Genomic DNA, 17,907 nt, shown 5'->3' with positions numbered 1-17,907 from the left:
ACTTCGTTAATTTATATATTTTCATAAACGTTAACAGAAGGGGAATTTTCTAGTTGATAGTAATTTCATCCTCTCATAGATTCGAACCAGCGCACAGAGGAGAAATCAGGACTTCAGTGACGTCTTTACCGACTCGGCCGACAAGTAAATTGGATATTAAAGGACATCTGTAGCTTAATGCATGTATATGAATCATAGTGATGTGAAGGAAATTCATATATGACTATATATATAATATATATATATATACATATATAATATATATTATATATATATATAATAATTTTATAATTACTATATATATATATGTATATATATATATATAGATATATATATATCTATATATATAATATATATATATATTTAATATATATATATTATATATATTTATATTACTATATATATATGTTATATATATATATATATATATATATATATATATATAATATATATATATATATCTAGATATATATTATAATAATATATTATACACACACATACACACACATGTATATTATAGTATATATTCATATATGATATATTAATAATATTATCATATATTATTCATCGAAATATAACTATATAGTATTATATATACTATAATATATATAGTAATATAGCTTATACTAATTATATTACAGATAGATATAAAATAATATATATAATCTAATATACTATATAAATAAAGCCCAAGTATCAATATATTATATACTATATAATATATATGTATATATATTATATATATATATATATATATATATATATATATATATATGTGTGTGTGTGTGTGTGTGTGTGTGTGTGTGTGTGCGTGCACGTGTGTATATATATATATATATATAATATATATATATATATATATATATATATATATATATATATATATATATATATCTATATATATATATATATATATATATATATTTATATTATATATATATATATATATATATATATATATATATATATAAGTATGTACGATGATTACTGAAGTCAACTGTATCTGAAGCAACGTCTCAAGGACTTTAAAAGATATATAAAGGCCAACACTTCGGGGGAAATTCTGGGAATGTAAGGCATAAATAAACTGAATAAAAAAAGAAGAGAAAATAAAAAGAAATTTGGCTGCAACGTATAACAAGAAAACGTGTAACAGTTCTCAGCATAGAGTTGCCGACGTCGACAATTAGTTTAGTTCTTATCTCCAATGGAGTATATTAAGAGTCTTATTAGGCAAAATATGCCAGATATTTGATGATGCTTTGTATAGTTATTATTCGTTTATATTGACTGATAATGAAGTTTGATTCAGTCTATATAATCATATACGTGTTTTGCTCCCACGAATATATATATATATATATATATATATAATATATATATATATATATATATATATATATATATATATATATATATATATATATAATATATAGAGAAGAGAGAGAGAGAGAGAGAGAGAGAGAGAGAGAGAGAGAGAGAGAGAGAGAGAGAGAGAGAGAGAGAGAGAGCATTCTCCGTTCCAAACCTTGTCTTATAATTTTTGGGTATATCAAAAGCACAACAGTGGGATTTCCTGCTGCCAGGCCAGGCTTTCGTAATGTCATTAGTTTTGGGGGATTTACATACACTTCGGGTTTCGTGTTTATTGGGGTATGTGTACCTGATTATATTGGACGAGATTGTAACATAAACGCATCAATATTCAGGAAGATCCAATGATAAATACGTTCAGATGATTCAGGGGACAATCGTTCAAAAAAAAAATGACAGTCATAACAGCCTTCTGGCAAGATTTCCTTTAGTTTCGTTTCAAGGAAAAATATTAATATTAAGGTTAGCTAGCAACTCATGACGGATAGACGGGTATATAAAGGACAAGTCCACCTGGCAGAGGCACAGTCGATTGCCAACTCTTAAAAAGGAGAAGTTTCAAGTCTCTTCAAATCTCTAGTATGGCAGTACACACTTTGTTTTCTAGTTGTGTTGAAACATTACACAAAACGAAAATGTTTGTCTTATATATGCCATAGAAAATATCTATTTATATTTTAATAACATAAATTTCTATTAGATGTTAGCTATTTGACCATTAAATACTTGAAGTTTAGTTTTCATCTCTAGAAATCTGTCATTATCTTTAAAAAATCAGTTCATATTTTGGTCATAAAAGTTCAATCTGGGAAAGTACACAGGTCCTCCAAACTTTTACATTCTTGATGCATGGGTCGCGTAGTATCAGCGGACGCGAGATTCGTTTGGTTTAGGATCAAAGACTTTGCCTGATAGCCATTCCTGTTAGATATTAACAGGTTATATTTAAGGCAGTCTTAGGCTGAACTGACTGACTGATATATCAGATTTTCGAAGTGTTTCAACTGTACCCAATGAACATTTTAAACTGTAGAAAACAAAGCTAAAAAGACAAGAGGCAAATTGAAATAGAATTACATATAAGGTAAGATACTACTGATAAATCCATAATCATCTGGTTCTCTTGACAGGCATAAAAAAACAAGATGATCAAGAAAGGGTTGCCAACGACTATTTTCTGCGTCATTTTGTTGGTTATCATTGGAACTTCTGTATCCAGGGCTCATCCACGTAAGTCAAAGTTTAATAATTGGTTCGATAGTTTGCTTCGCACCTGAGTTGTCCATCAGTTTTGTTCAATAGTGAGTTTCACATCTGGGTTATCTATACACTTAATTTAATAGTGAATTTCATATCTGTATTGCCGATAAATTCAATCAATTAGTATCACATCTGAGTTGTCTATAACAGAGTTTAATAGTGAATTTCACACCTGAATTATCTACTGAGTTATCTTTCAATTTAACTCAATATTCCATCTGGGTTGTCTGTAAATTTAATCAAATAATGAGCTTCACACCTGATTAGTCTGGGGGGATACAAACGATTTTTAAAGATATTCAATTGTCATTGGAATAATAATAGAAAATATTAATACTTAATTAGACTGCTTGGTGAAAAGTTTAAAACTGTTCCCGTAGGTTTTAGCGAGTCTCCGAATAAGACAGGAAAACTCCTGAAGTAAAGAACTGTCATGTGTCAGTTAGCTAAGACCTTTAACTGGTACCCTATCCTCCACGAGAGACTTTCAGAAATCTTGAGCATTTCCACTGTTAGTAAGAAACAGAATGTTTGTATTGGCAGTCTAAATAGCAACAAAAACAGAAAATCAATAACTAGTCACAATAACAACAAGAAAAAAATGCACCAAAGTGTCGTCGGTTTAATCGAGTTTTATGTATATTGTGAATATTTAACTATGTCCCGGTGGTGGCCTGGCTTATATCGTTGCCAGACGCATGATTATGGCTAACTTTAACTTTAAATAACATTTAAAAAACTACTCAGCAGGCTACAAGACTGCAATTTGGTGTATTTGATGATTGGAGGGTGGATGATAAACGTAACAATATGCAACCCGCTAGGCTCAGTAGTTTTTAAGATTTGAGGACGGACAGACGAAGCTCTCACAATAATTTTCTTTTACAGAAATCTTTAAAAAAAACAGAAATGATAACAATAATGATAATAAATTAATTATATGTCTCACAGACTGCGGACAAGCCTGCGGCCTCATTTACAGGCCCGTGTGTGGCAGCAACGGAGTAACTTACCCCAATATCTGCGTCTTCCAAAATGCAAGATGTCGCAATCCATTCCTCGGGTTACGATGCCAAAGGAGATGTGAGGAATGTAAGTTTTTCATTTTTCTTTTCTAGTTTTTTCCCCTTCATCTTTCTCTCTTTCTCTCTTTCATTCTTTTCGAGGAGTCTTCGTTTGGATACTTGTATACAGGCCAGTGGGGAAAAGGGAGTATCGAAACGTGGTGGTTCCAACCAGTAGACTATTTTGCTGACAACTTCACCCTTTAGCTCTGGCTTTTTTTTTTTTTCTTTTTCTTTTTTTTCTGCCGAAAGGTTGGTCGTTTTATTCTACTTTAAATGGCACCGATTTATATCATTCAGCGCTTTCCCCTCCCCTAGTTAGAAGGACTTCCTCACCTTGACTAATATTAGAATCCAAGGGACAGAAAAGTGTCCTAAATTCTGATCAAAAACTGAGTAATGATCTTCACTTGGTTCTTAAAGACAGAAGTTTCATATTCCACAAGTCGATCGCCCTATTCCTTGCTCACCTTTTGCAAAGAACTTGCAACCCTTATGAGCGGGCGTTCTTGTCCTTGCTAATCATCAACTTGAAGGTAAACAATTCACACAAAGTTTCTGTAAAATGTAATGGAATATTTTTTCCATCAGGCGCTGAAGACAAGAATTCCACTCTCATGCAACAGTAACTAATCGTAACTATTATCTCAGGATTCCTCTCTCATTTTCCCAATTTAAAGGATGAAGTGTACTCTCAAATTTAGTCTTTCTAATCTGAGTATAAATTTCCTCTATTTTCCTCACGTGCACAGACACGTTCTTCATTTGTTTTCATTTTCCCGTTTTCTGCAGGTTACGTCATTGGATAAGGTTACGAGCCCCACGCCAATCTCCAACCTGTTGTTGGCCCACAGCAGTCTTCGTTAATTGTGGAAGAAATAGTTTAAGTTTACATAAGTTTAACCATGCTAATAATATACTCTTTCAAGTATTTCATTGTAAACTTGTCTAAGTTTCTTCTATAATGTATCTGTACCCTTAATTGAATTTATTATTACTGGGCATTTTATCATTTATGAAAAAAAATTATAATTAAACTGTACTGAAATCTAAGTATTTATTTTCATTTCCCTTCAATTATTAATGGGGTTTAGTGTATAAATGAATGCACAAATAACCCCCCTAAGATATGACTAATTAACATGACTATTGGTATTATTAATTGACATTATACGCAAATTAGGAGCAAATATTTGGTATCAGCCATTGACGTAAGAAGAACGTATTATTTTGGTTAAATATATTTAATGAAATAAATGTAATGAAGAAGTTAGTCAAGGCCACCTCTGACCTTTGAAGTGATTTCCTTCAAAATAAATATTCCAAACATTACACTATTGGAAATAATACATTTGACATAGCAGAGGCTAATAATAGTGCCCTAGTTATTTATCTAGAGTTAGACACAGTTACTCAGAATCGTCTGAAAAACTGAACTAAAATTTATGTTTCTAAACGCTTTCAATTAATTATCTGTTTGTGCTTCGTGGGATGTCCTTATTAGTAATATCAAGGCTTGACCTAAGAAAAAGTTGAGCCGAGGAAATAAAACACAACCGTCTGTACCACACTCGAACTGCTGAGTCAATTTGTGGTATAAATAGAAGTATATATATATATATATATATATATATATATATATATCTATATATAGTATATTATTATATATATATATATGTATATATATATATATATATATAACATATATATAGGTATATATAACATAAAGTATAAGCAAGGTCTTTCGACTCAACGTCCTTTACTTGGCAGACAGACTGACCTACATGAGAAATTGAGAGTACAGGAAAGGTCGTGTAAGTGACATATAGGGATTATAAGGAGGTTAGTACAAGAATCCAACACACCTGGAAAATGAGTAACCTTTCCAAACAAGCAAAAACATGGGTACAATTTAAGAACAAAAAGATTAAGTCCAATCGCTCAGATACAGGGACAAGACAATCAAATGATTATAAAAGGTGACAGCTGACCATATTCAGATCTTTGGTGAACAAAAACTTATTCACAAAACATATTAAACATATATATATAAAAAGATATCTCTAAAGCAACTAATTTGTTTTTAAGTCTGTAATTATATCTTTGAGGTCATTCTTAAACAAGTTACAAATACAAGGGTCTAAATGAAACAGGCCACGACTAACATTAAAATTACAATGGGAAGAAAGTTGCTATCACGGCAGATTCTAAAAGATTTTATTATAAGACATATTTTGATCTGGCAGTTACTGAACTACCAATCCAATTATCTTGTGGTTATTTTCACTTAAAACTTTTTGTGGGCTTTATTATAGCAAATAGCCCATAGAAAGTTTTATAGTGTAAGTAACACAGAGAAAGAAAATTCTGAGAACATTCTCTGTTTGCCTTATTTTAACGGATTTGAAACCATTAAATCATTGTTAAAAGCCTTTAAGGTCAACCTTGTTTTTTCCTATAATAACACAATAACGGAATGTAAATAAAAAATGGCGCCCGGAAAAGCACAACATAGTATATAAAATTCCATGTATGTCTGCCACTCCTTTTATCTCGGACAGTCTAGCAAGGGCTTAGAAGTATGATTAAAACAGCATAAATATTCTGTCAAAACTGGACAAACATCTAATGCGATATTCATTCATTTAAGTGACAACAATCACCGGATAAATTGGATTGGTAGTTCAGTGATTGCAAGATCATAAGATGTCTTATCACAAAATCTTTTAGAATCTGCCATAATACAACTTACTTCCCATTGTAATATTAATATTAGTCGTGGCCTGTTTCATTCAGACCGTTGCATTTGTAACAAGTTTAAGAATGGCCTCAAAGATATAATTACAGACTTAAATACAAATTAGTTGCTTTAGAGATATCTTTATATATATATATATATGTTTAATATGTTTTTATGAATAAGTTTTTGTTCTCCAAAGATCTGAATGTGGTCAGCTGCCTCCCTGTATAATCCTTTAATTGTCTTCTCCCTATGGCTCAGCAGTTGGACTTAATCTTTTTGTACTTAAATTGTACCCATGCTTATGCTTGTTGGAAAGAGTACTCATTCTCCAGGTGTGCTGGATTCTTGGCACTAATCTCCTTATAATCCCTATCTTTCACTTATACGACCTTTCCTGTACTCTCAATTTCTCATGTAAGTCAGTTTGTCTGCTAAGTAAAGGACGTTGAGTCGAAAAATCTTGCAGAAACTCCGTTGTTTATCTTTCCTTCGTGGCATATACCTTTATTTATGGTTTTATCACGTTCCAGACTTTCGTGATTCAGTTATGCATATATACATAGAGAGAGAGAGAGAGACAGAGAGAGAGAGAGAGAGAGAGAGAGACGAGTAGAGCGAGAGAGAGAGAGAGTACTTAATGTGAAAAATAGAAATGAAAAGATACTGAATAAGGCATAAATTACTTAAGATGAGGTAACATCATTGTAAGACAAAGGAAGGCAATATATATATATATATATATATATATATATATATATATATATATATATATATATATATATATATATATATATGTATGTATGTATATATATATATATATATATGATATATATATATATATATGTGTGTGTGTGTGTGCGTGTGTGTGTGTGTGTGGTGTGAATAATATTTACACCAAATTCACACACCAGTATGAATATATTACTGACACCTGAGTGGGTTTTTTTGTCTGGTGTCACGTCATTTTAAACGAAAGGCCTTGATATTATTGATAAGGACATCACGTGAAATACAAACAGATAATGTAATTGAAACATTTTCAAGAAGAATTGCAATTCAGTTTTGTAGACGAGTCAGAGTATCTATGTCTAAGTCTAGATTATAAACCTGAACAATAATATCATTACTGAATCTTTACCCTTTCAAATGTATAATTTACATTACCAGTAACTTAAATTAACATTCAGAATAGCCATAGTTTCCAATAAATAAGTCTGATGGCAAGAGAGTAATTTTTCATTAGTGTTAATCCATTCAAAATATTTCCCAAAATTATTCTTTCTCCTCACATTAATGGGTGATTTCAAATAATGTGTTCCGGATTTACTTATGATTTCAATTAAGGGTACCGAAAATAACCTTAATCAGCAGTATTTTTTAGGTGGTTATTTGCATATTCATCCATGTGCTGACACTTATTATATTTAAGGGAATTAAAAATATAGAGCTGGATTTTAAAGTAGGCTTTATTATGTTTTCATTTCATAGATAATACAATGCTACAAGAAAATAAATTCAATGAAAGGTAGAGATATTTCAAGGTAGAAATATGACGCAAGTTCACAATGAAATTATTGAAAGAGTACATCAATGATGCAGTTGACCTGGTGTATTTTTAAAAAATTCTCTACAGGTAATGAAAATATATCTATGAAACTGTTTTTTTGCAATGTTAATGAAGACTCACTCATATCCACCTGTAGAAGAAAAGAGAAATATATTAAGACGATGAATAACAGGGAATTTGAATAAACTGGTTACATATGTAAGTATGAATGAATAAATTCATAAGGATAGATACATTTCAACATTTCATTAACTGTCTACTGTTTCACAAATCTGTAATCACCAGGGCATTTTATAATGTTGATAAAGACATTAAATTATGACTGGAAAGTTTCATTTTTTTAGGAGCTCTGAAGTTATTTAGGTTGTTTAACAATTAGAGGATAAAATGAATGGAACTTATGAGATTATTCAAATAAAATCAAATCTGTATATCCCTTTTTTTGGTCTGCATTGAAGTCTCCAATATGGATGAGGCTGTGACCATGGTAGTCAGAACGCCAAGTAGATATCCTACAGTGACTTCTTGAATTTCCATTATAGTAATGGGTAGTAAGAGTACCCTCACAGTCAAATTGGTTTCATTTTCACTCATTGCCAGTCTTTTTCCTCAAAATTCTCCCAACAAATGCTGACCATTCAAACATTCTCACTTTAGTCATTTGTTCACTTTAACGATGCAAAAACCATTGTTGTCACTTTCTCATTTCAACACCCATACGAGCAACATATCATTATAAAAGAAAATTAGCATGCAAAAATTCTCAACTTCAGATATTTCTAAACAGACTTAATATTGAATATATGAGAAACTTAATATTAATATAGATGAGAAACTTACATTCCCCACATCTTCCCTTGCAATACTCCCTTAGACTTGAATCTTCACATCTCTGCGCGATACCTAAGTGGCAGCCGTTGGAGTACGTCTTCCCATCAGTGCCACAAACGGGGTTGTAATCGGCTGTGCATGCTATGTTACCGCAAGCTGTACAGTAAAAACTATTTAATAATAATTCTACCTCCTACGCAGTATTAGTATTTCTAGTGTTCTTACTTAAATTATGGTAGATAGTAAAGCTAATATGACATTCTTAGACATTCAAAGCAATGGTACATTATATATAAAAGTAAAATCATAGATATTATATTCACTCTCGACAGCTAAAGTTCCTTAACCAATCACAATCAAGATAGACGATATTTGTTGGGTATATTTACTGTCATCTCTAAAAAAATAAGACCAAACCAATTATAGACTTTTAAACATTCTCATGCGTATTATTGTTAAACACTGATAAAAAAATAGATAAAAATTAAAATTATAAAATCCGTATATTTTGGAAACAAAATGCTAAATTTTACCTGGATCACGCGTATGAATATCCTTGAACTGGGCCTGTGATGTACCGATGATAGCAAACAGAGTGACGAAAAAACCCAGCTGTTAGTAATCCCATCTTCACCATTCTTGCGGTCTGAGACCGTGGAGAAAAAATAGAAACAGTTATAGTGTTAGCATGTACAAATAATTTCGAATTCGAAGTTTTCTTGCATATCAATTCTTAGTTTCTTACAAGTTTTATTAATCTTTAAACCTCGAATTTTAATTCAAATTCTATGTGAAATACCACACACACACACATACACACACACACACACATATATATATTAATATATATATATATTTATTAATTATTATTATTATTATATATATATATATATAGATAGAATAGAATAATATATATATATATATCATAGGAGATATATATTCATATAGCATATATATATATATATAATATATATATATATTATATATATATATATGTGTGTGTGTGTGTGTGTGTGTATGTGTGTGTGTGTGTGCGTGTGTGTGTATATATATATATATATATAATATATATATATATATATATATATATATATATATATATATATATATATAATAATATTTATATATATATATATATATATATATATATATATGTACACTTAGATATATGAGTGTAGGTTATAATATATTCCCTCAAATACTAAACTACAGATACCACACTGTGGAAATTATACTCTAAAAATACTTAATAAATAATGAAAGTACATATATGCTTTCTTTTAGGTGTAACATCAGCCCTTCAGTATTTGAGAAAACACACTTACATATGTGTGTGTATATATACGCGTGTCTCTATTCAAAAATGCAATCATTTGCGACTGAATTCCTGGGTGCTCGATAATATACCCTCATACTTAAAAAGAAAAATTTAAATAATAATAAAGACTGTTTCACCTGATCCGAGATGAATAGCAGAAGAACCGTAAAGGAACGCGTAGTGGTGCTAAATTGAGTGTCTCGACCATCACTGCGTGGTACGTTAGAATTATTGCCGTTTATATAGAAGGCGTTGGCGATGCATGAGTTTCCAGTTACCCAGTTTTGGTCAGGAGACGTACAAACATGTATCAGTCGCCGGACCTCGCATTTAAAGCGTCGTATATTTTTGTATGGGCAAAAAACCAAGTCTGTTAATTCTAATAGGCTTTGCAATTCACAAACTAATGCCCTAGATATATTTCGTCATTATGAAATATATCTGAACTCGAGGGTGTCATAAAACTTGGTTATATAACTTGGTTATAAAAAAATAAAAATAAAAATAGGAAAATTCCAGAAGCGGGCGTATCTTCGCTACAGATCCGGTAGTAGCTAGCTGTATTCTCTCTCATCTCTCTCTCTTCTCTCCTCTCTATCTTCTTCCCCCCCCTCATCTCTCTCTCTCTCTCTCTCTCCTTCTCTTCTGCTTCTTCTTCTTCTCTTCTTCTTCTTCTTCACTCTTCTTCTTTTCTTCTTGCTCCTTCTTCTGCTGAGTTAGCTGGCATTCTGTTCTAAGCAGGATCAAATGAAAGGTGAAAAAGTATACTCGCGAGAGTGTACACATACTTGCATGGGTATGTGTGTTTTTGTGTCTGAATATGCTGATGTATGTTGATGTATGTGTGTACATCACTTCACGAAAGAAACAATCTAAAACCCTAATTGGAGTTAGTACTTTCTATGCAACCCACTCCAATAATATAAAACCATCTATGATATATTTTATTTACCTCTTTGACCCCGGAATCCATTATAAACTAGAACATCTAAAAATGAGGTAACGGAACTGGAAGGAATATTAATCTATCTTTTCCGAAATATTCCTCTTTTCTAAATTAATTCCAAGAACACCAGTTCGTGAAGAAAAAGATCTTGACAGGTGTTTCTATATTGTTAAAAAAAATTGGATATGATTACGATTTGTAATCCAACATCTTTCTGAAAATTTAAGTTAATTAGAAATAGCATTGCTGAAAATATGTTGACAATGCACTTTTTTTTTCACTTTGGGTCAAACTTCTCACGGCATATTTATATCCTTTTTTTTCATTACCTGGAAATCAAAGAGGGAGTTGCAGAATGTCACTTCAATGAACAGTTGAAAGAATACACATGAGAATAAAAGTGTCTAAATGTAACCTTGCTAGATCTAGGAAGCATGACACAGTGGTTGCGCTAGGTGATTTAAATGCAAAAGTGTGTGTTAGATAAAAAGAAGGTGATGTTGTTGGATGTCCAGCTCCAAAGCGTAAATAATATTGTCGCTTACTCGGGGGGTAAGCCGGCAACTACTTTGTTGTTGTTGTTATTCATTTTTGGCAGGTAGAAAACCCTAAAAAGGTCTGGAAAAGGTGTTTCGTGTTGACTTAAAGGTACAGGAATTTTAGGATAGGATATTTATGATCTATTATTAGAATGAAAAAAAATATAAAAAAATAAATATGTATGTTAAACAGTACAGAAAAATAATTTCTAATAAGATACAGCATATATATTTCAATTTTCGTAGATTTCAGCATGTACCCCTGAGTAAGGCCGGCCACTCACGTCAGATGGGATTTGTCATGCCCGATCGAGATGGGCGTGGTTTAACCAAGTTTGAATGTGAGTGGGATGTTTTTTAGTCAAGTCAGATCTGATCAAGCCCGGCAGTCAAGCCGGATCGACAAACCTGACAGTTGAGGTTTGAATGAGCAACTCACGGTCCGACATAACAGTCAAATAGAGGTTTTTCAGATTAAGTCTTTCAGAACTGATAGTTTGCCCATGAGTGGTGTCTTCGACGGGGCTTGATGAACTAGGAGGTTCATTTACCAAGAAACGGCGCAGAAGAGGATATCGTTCAACATGTCAGACTTTCGGTAGATAAAAAGTTCTGGACGGAGTTCTTCGAGATTTATAAGTCGTAGTAATGTTTGTGGAATATAAAAAGTAAAGAATATTCTGACAAACACAAAAGAAATGCAGCTTAATAATCGATATTTGAGAAACTAAAGGAAAAGTGTCCTGATGCAACGAAAGAAATGGTGAACAAGAAGATAAATAATAAATATAAGACCTTCATATCGGAAAGAATTAAGGAGAGTAGAGACATCAAAGAAATCAGGAAGTGGTGCATAAGACGTGTCGTCCCTTAGACATGATATATATACATATTTTTCTTATTTATATACGTACTGAATTTTATAAAATTTTATATAATTGCAATTTACCATATGAGTCTAAACAAAATGAAATTACATAAAACTTTCATTCACCATAGTGATGTTGGATATTGAAGGCCGTAGCGTTTCTAGATCCTGGAGTAACGACAAGGTTTCAAAGTATCAAATTTACGTAATAATAATGTATAGTATATATATATATAATATATTATATAATATTAAATATATATATATATTTAATAGATATATAATATATATATATATCTATATTTAATAAAGGTAATGTATTATTATAAATATGTAAAGTAATCTCTGTTAAAACAGCAACAAAAAATTGGTGCCTTGCTCAGGACGTTTAATCAATTATATAATTCAAAGTAAAATAAAAATAAGAAAATAAACGAAATAAGAATATATGCTAAAAAGCTCCTAAATGATATATGATTTAAAGGAGAACTACTTAGAGATTCAGGCTTCTGTAACACGGTTTTTTGGCAATAACTTTTTATCTATGCATTTCATAGATATAACACTTATTCAGAATACACATTATACCTACACATAAATTTTGACTGTATTCTGCATTACGTAAGTTGAATAAATTTGGTACTTATAATGTAAAAGTGACTTTTTTTTTTGAAGACGGGCCAGCTTACTCAGAGATAAGGTTTCGAACGCACTCGTTACATAACTTATGACAGCATTTCTTCCCTCTTTCTCGATGGATGATTGGCTATACGTAACAAAGGCTATACCTCTGGCAACAATGACAAAAACAAATTTAAATACAAGGCAAAGCAGTACACCTTTATGAACACTGAATCCTCTCCACTGATAACTGTCATAATGATCAAACCAACAAAATATGTTAATAAATACAAAAACACTTCGATTATTAGTCTAACTCCCAAAATATGTGTCCTAAAAAATTATAATCTACTTTATAGGTCACAATCAGATTGACAAGATGTAGGGAATAGTTGGTAATTTTCAAAGACATAGTAGACAAGCTTGATTTGATAACTGCTGTATCAAATGTCAAGCATTTTTATTTATCGGCTATCTACTATTTACTAAAAAAAAAAAAAAAAAAAAAAAAAAAAAAAAAAAAAAAAAAAAAAAAAAAAAAGACGGTACCGTATTTTGGCTTTAAACCTTCACCAATAATTATCGTAAGAATGATGACTTCATGAAGCTCCACCCATTTTGGCCTCGTTATAATTCAGGATAACAATGAAGGCTATCATGGACATTGTTGTATTAGAAAATCTAACTTCTGACTATAAAAACTCATTTCTCAAGTAGTTGTAAGAAGTGCTAAATGATCCTCAGGGATCCCAGCAATTGGCCTAAACGTTTAATTCATGTATATTGCTGCTATTACTAATTTTGCGGCACTACTGCTACAGTAGTATTACTACGCTAGCACAGATACCCCACCTACATCTATGTATCGTTCCGCCATTCATAAAGTCTTTATATCCAACATGGTCGTACAGACTAAAGAAGAAGAAAAAAATTATATCGGATGATCCGTTGGTCTGCTGGAGATTTTAGCACATATAAGCTTGTATTTACTTTGGATAAAAATCTTATTTTAAGAAAAATAGTTATATAAAGACTGTTTACATACAATCTCTCTCTTTCTCTTTCAATCTTGGTGGCATTAGTGAATAGTTAATGGAAATGTTCAAAATCCTGAGTGACATGACAAGTACTATAATCACGTTACGCTAAATACAAATCAGACCATAAACATTGGATTTAAACTAGAAACTTAATAATTAAAGTTGCAAGTCGTAAGACAAATGCAGTTTTGCAACCACGGGAACAATTCCAAATCCTGTTAGCCATTCCGGACTACTATGGGTTTTAGAGCCGATGGAATAAGGTGAATGGGTTTCTGTCTGGTGGATGGGCGGGGCAACATTTCGTAAAACGAAATTTATCTTGCTTACGTAATGAATGTTTTTCGACTCTTGGCTCGCAATCATTGGCCATGGCGTCGGCTAGATCATTTTTACTCTATAAAAATTAAAACTATCGGTTTTAGGTTACTGATAATGCTGACAAAATTTGTGTGTAGTCGTAAAATATACATATGTCAACTTTCAGCTACATCCGATGCTTTGATAAGGAGCAAAATGGAAAAACCGTGTTACAGAGGCCCTGAATTTCATAGTAGAGACAATGTAATAGTAAATTCATAATGGGAGGTAAGGAAACCTCCCTCACACCCTTATAATTTTCTTGTAGGTACTTGGTGTTGATTGCAAAATAGAGTAGTGTAATGACTGATTACACAAAGATTTATTACCTTTTCACTTTTGTAATTTCCTACAATAATTTAATACACTCCAAACTGTTTCGTATATTTGTAGAAGTGTTAATTATTTTGAGTTTCTAAAAGCTAGTTTATTTTTTATCAAAGATACAAATATGTAACCATGAATTTTATTTATCTTTATTATATAGCCTTTGCGGATTGTTTTCCAAATTGCTTAACATGTCTCCAGCATGACTCTCCTAAGGTCTTTGGGCGATATGGCCAATTTTACATCTTGTTAAGAGCAATCAGTCGCTATGAAGCGTAATTTGGCACTTGGCCTTTCATAGGGCGTTGTGGATTTTGTTATGCATGTATCCTTTTTCATGACCGTTATAATCTTTCTAGAAAATTTAATGTTACCTCGTTTATCCGTACGTAACCAGAACAATCCCCACCCTGGGGGCTACCTGTATTTCTTTAAAAGCATAAATGTGAGATTGTCTTTCATCAACAACTAATCATTGACCCAATATTCTTTTTCGTGGCTTTTTTTTTATTGTTATACTGGCTGCAACGGCACAGTCTGAGCATATATGGTTCATTATCAGATATTCCCTCCGCCACGTCCGAACTGTGTGGCTGCCAACTTAAGACTGACTACTTTGTTCAGACCGGGCAGTAACGTGAGTTTGCAGTCATTTTTTTGGAGTCTCACCCCACTCAGTTCTCGTTGTACGACCAGATCGACTGTGCTGGCCCTCTAAGCTAGAGGTCTGGTTAGATGCTTGATTGTATGTAAGTCCATCCCCCCCCACCCCACTCTCCCCCTTATTTATAAAGGTGATAATCTTGCTTTCAGGATGTGGGGTGTGGGGGAGGAGGTGAATGTGAGGGGGAAAGTTAAAAGCTCCTAAGCCAGAACGAGTTGCTAAGTCATGGTCGTCATATTTGTGAATGAGTTTATTAACTTTGCCCATTCTTATGTACATAAAGACTTGATATTTATAATACTCATAATATTCTTAGTTTGTTAAAAAGAATAACAATTACAATGGTATTCATAAGTAAGAAGGCTAAGTATTACTTAAGCGTTCCTTTTATTTCATTCACAAAGCTTTATCAAAATAATTTCTCTTCACATGAATAACTCACTTCAAATATGTGTGCCTAATTTCAATGTAATTATGTTAAATGAATCCAACTGTAACTCTGAATACAATCATTCTTTAGCGTGGTTATCCGCTAATTGATCTCTTTACTGAAATTCATTAATGCTTACAGGAAAATGTAATTAAAAATTGAGTTTTTTATATAGGTTTTTATTAATTTTTCAAAACATGATACAATGCTTCAGAATAATGAATTCAAAGAAAGGTACAGGCACTCGTGGAAGAACCTTAGGTAAGTTTACAATGAAGTACTTAAAGGACAATTGATTTCAAGTATTGTTCTTTGAACTATTTCTTCCATATCTGTTGAAGGTGTCTGTCGCTCACTGATATCCACCTGTAGAGGACAAATGAAATGTATTGTGCATGAATGTTTAAAAGGGCGTTTGAATAAACTGACGAAAAAGGAGTTGAAAAAGTAAATAAATTTATGAATGAATAAATTCATAGGCAAATTGATGAATCAATGGGGAATTTCATCCCTTGTGAAATAATATACGCATATCGCAATACTTGATCACTTTCTAAACAGCATTGAAATCTCTAGTAATTTCGCATCTTGTGAAAAATTATACATATATTGCAATGCTTGATCACTTTCTAAATGGCATTGAAATTTACAGTATATTTTTTTATCATTTCTCGTCATTCTCTCCACCCATGCAGAGCATCTCATCGCACTCTCTCCAGCCATTCCTTTACTTTCACGATTTACGTAATTATAAAAAGAACTAAATGCACCAAAGACTTGAGAAAAACTTACACTGGCTGCATTCGCCATGGCATCGAATAGTAAGCTTAGGATTGCTGCACCTCTTCTCAAGGTTGAATAGGCAGAAGTTGTCGTACGTGTTTCCATCGCTGCCACAAATGGGGAAGAGTTCAAGAGTGCAGATTCGATCGATGCAAACTGAAGCAGAAGAAATGTCAAAGACTGTTATTGTCAAAGTATTTATAGACTTGTCAGCGATATCATACCAGTATGACGATCTCGGATATTCACGACAAAATTACAGTATTTGTAAAGATATAATGCTATATTCACATTTACCTCAGACGAGATGCATTTCCGCAAAAACAAGATGTTGTGTCTTACCTGGATCAATTTCGCCACACTAGCCTCTGATGCGCTGAATATTGGCAAACAGAGAGACGAAAAGCACGGCTGACAATAATCCCATTTTCACCATCTTTTCCGTCTGAATCTGTAGAGAAAAAGAAGGCTTTCATATAGAAACAGACACTTGACCAATCCACTACGCTACGAGCTGATTTCGAATCTACTGTGCATATTTTTTTTTCTAATTCACACAATATAGCATTTTTATTCTTGGATATTAAGCCTTAAATACCCCTCTATATCGAATGCACTTTATTAAGCTCACAGACGATATATACTTTCAAGACTCACTCGAGGAAAAAAAACTTGGAACATGAAACGAAAATATAAACACGCATTTGTCTCAGGTTCGACATCAGCCGCTCAATTGTTGAAATGTGTGTGTACGTACGTCTGTTTGTAATAAACCAGTAACAGATAACTGAATACTGAATGTACACATTAATTGAGAGAAAAAAATAAACAATGTTGTCTTACCTAAACTGGTATGTGCAAGGAGAAACGTAATAGGAAATACCAAGTCCTTCCGTCAGTATCTCACCCTGACTGTTAAATTGATCAGAATCATCACCACTTATGTACCCGGTTCTGGCGATGCATGAATGTTGCCCCACAACTGCACGGCTGCTTTTCTTATAATCATCCGGCTTCTAAGAAGACGACTCTATCTCGCCTGCTGAGTTTTGTTCCTAAATCGTTATCCCTAAGTGATTCAGGTTCTCAAGGGCAGAAGATGGGATGTGATAGTGGGGTGGAGGTTGGAGTAAAGGTGAGCTCATCAAAGGCCTCTAAGCCATAATGTTACT

The 17,907-nt window shown here is 32.4% G+C and overlaps 2 protein-coding genes across 5 annotated transcripts in view; one reads left to right on the top strand and one right to left on the bottom strand.

Annotated features, from left to right (window-relative positions):
* Positions 1–4,751, top strand: part of LOC135194905 (turripeptide Gsg9.2-like) — a 78,040-nt gene extending 73,289 nt beyond the window's left edge. Inside the window, exons 1-4 of one of the 3 annotated variants that reach the window (XM_064221115.1) lie at positions 1,896–1,953; positions 2,505–2,604; positions 3,586–3,726; positions 4,491–4,751. In XM_064221115.1, coding sequence (XP_064077185.1) covers positions 2,520–2,604; positions 3,586–3,726; positions 4,491–4,507 — 243 coding nt within the window. In that variant the 5' untranslated portion in view covers positions 1,896–1,953; positions 2,505–2,519 and the 3' untranslated portion in view covers positions 4,508–4,751. Of the gene's footprint in view, positions 1–1,895; positions 1,954–2,504; positions 2,605–3,585; positions 3,727–4,490 lie in introns of those variants that run through there. The other 2 variants (XM_064221116.1, XM_064221117.1) reach the window with 2 other exon arrangements.
* An 11,170-nt stretch (positions 4,752–15,921) lies between these two features.
* LOC135194902 (turripeptide Ici9.1-like) overlaps positions 15,922–17,907 on the bottom strand; it is a 14,753-nt gene continuing 12,767 nt past the window's right edge. The window contains exons 1-3 of one of the 2 annotated variants that reach the window (XR_010310021.1): positions 17,078–17,095; positions 16,745–16,891; positions 15,926–16,318 (exon numbers count right to left, since the gene is read on the bottom strand). Coding sequence is in view for 1 of the 2 variants with exons in the window: in XM_064221112.1 (XP_064077182.1) it covers positions 16,305–16,318; positions 16,745–16,891 (161 nt within the window). In the remaining variant the exon portion in view is untranslated. Of the gene's footprint in view, positions 16,319–16,744; positions 16,892–17,077; positions 17,096–17,907 lie in introns of those variants that run through there. The other variant, XM_064221112.1, reaches the window with a different exon arrangement.

The sequence above is a fragment of the Macrobrachium nipponense genome, chromosome 15, assembly GCF_015104395.2.
Source record: "Macrobrachium nipponense isolate FS-2020 chromosome 15, ASM1510439v2, whole genome shotgun sequence".
NCBI lineage: Eukaryota > Metazoa > Arthropoda > Malacostraca > Decapoda > Palaemonidae > Macrobrachium > Macrobrachium nipponense.
The sequence above is the reverse complement of the archived record's forward strand: the minus strand, read 5'-3'. Positions and strand labels throughout refer to the sequence as shown.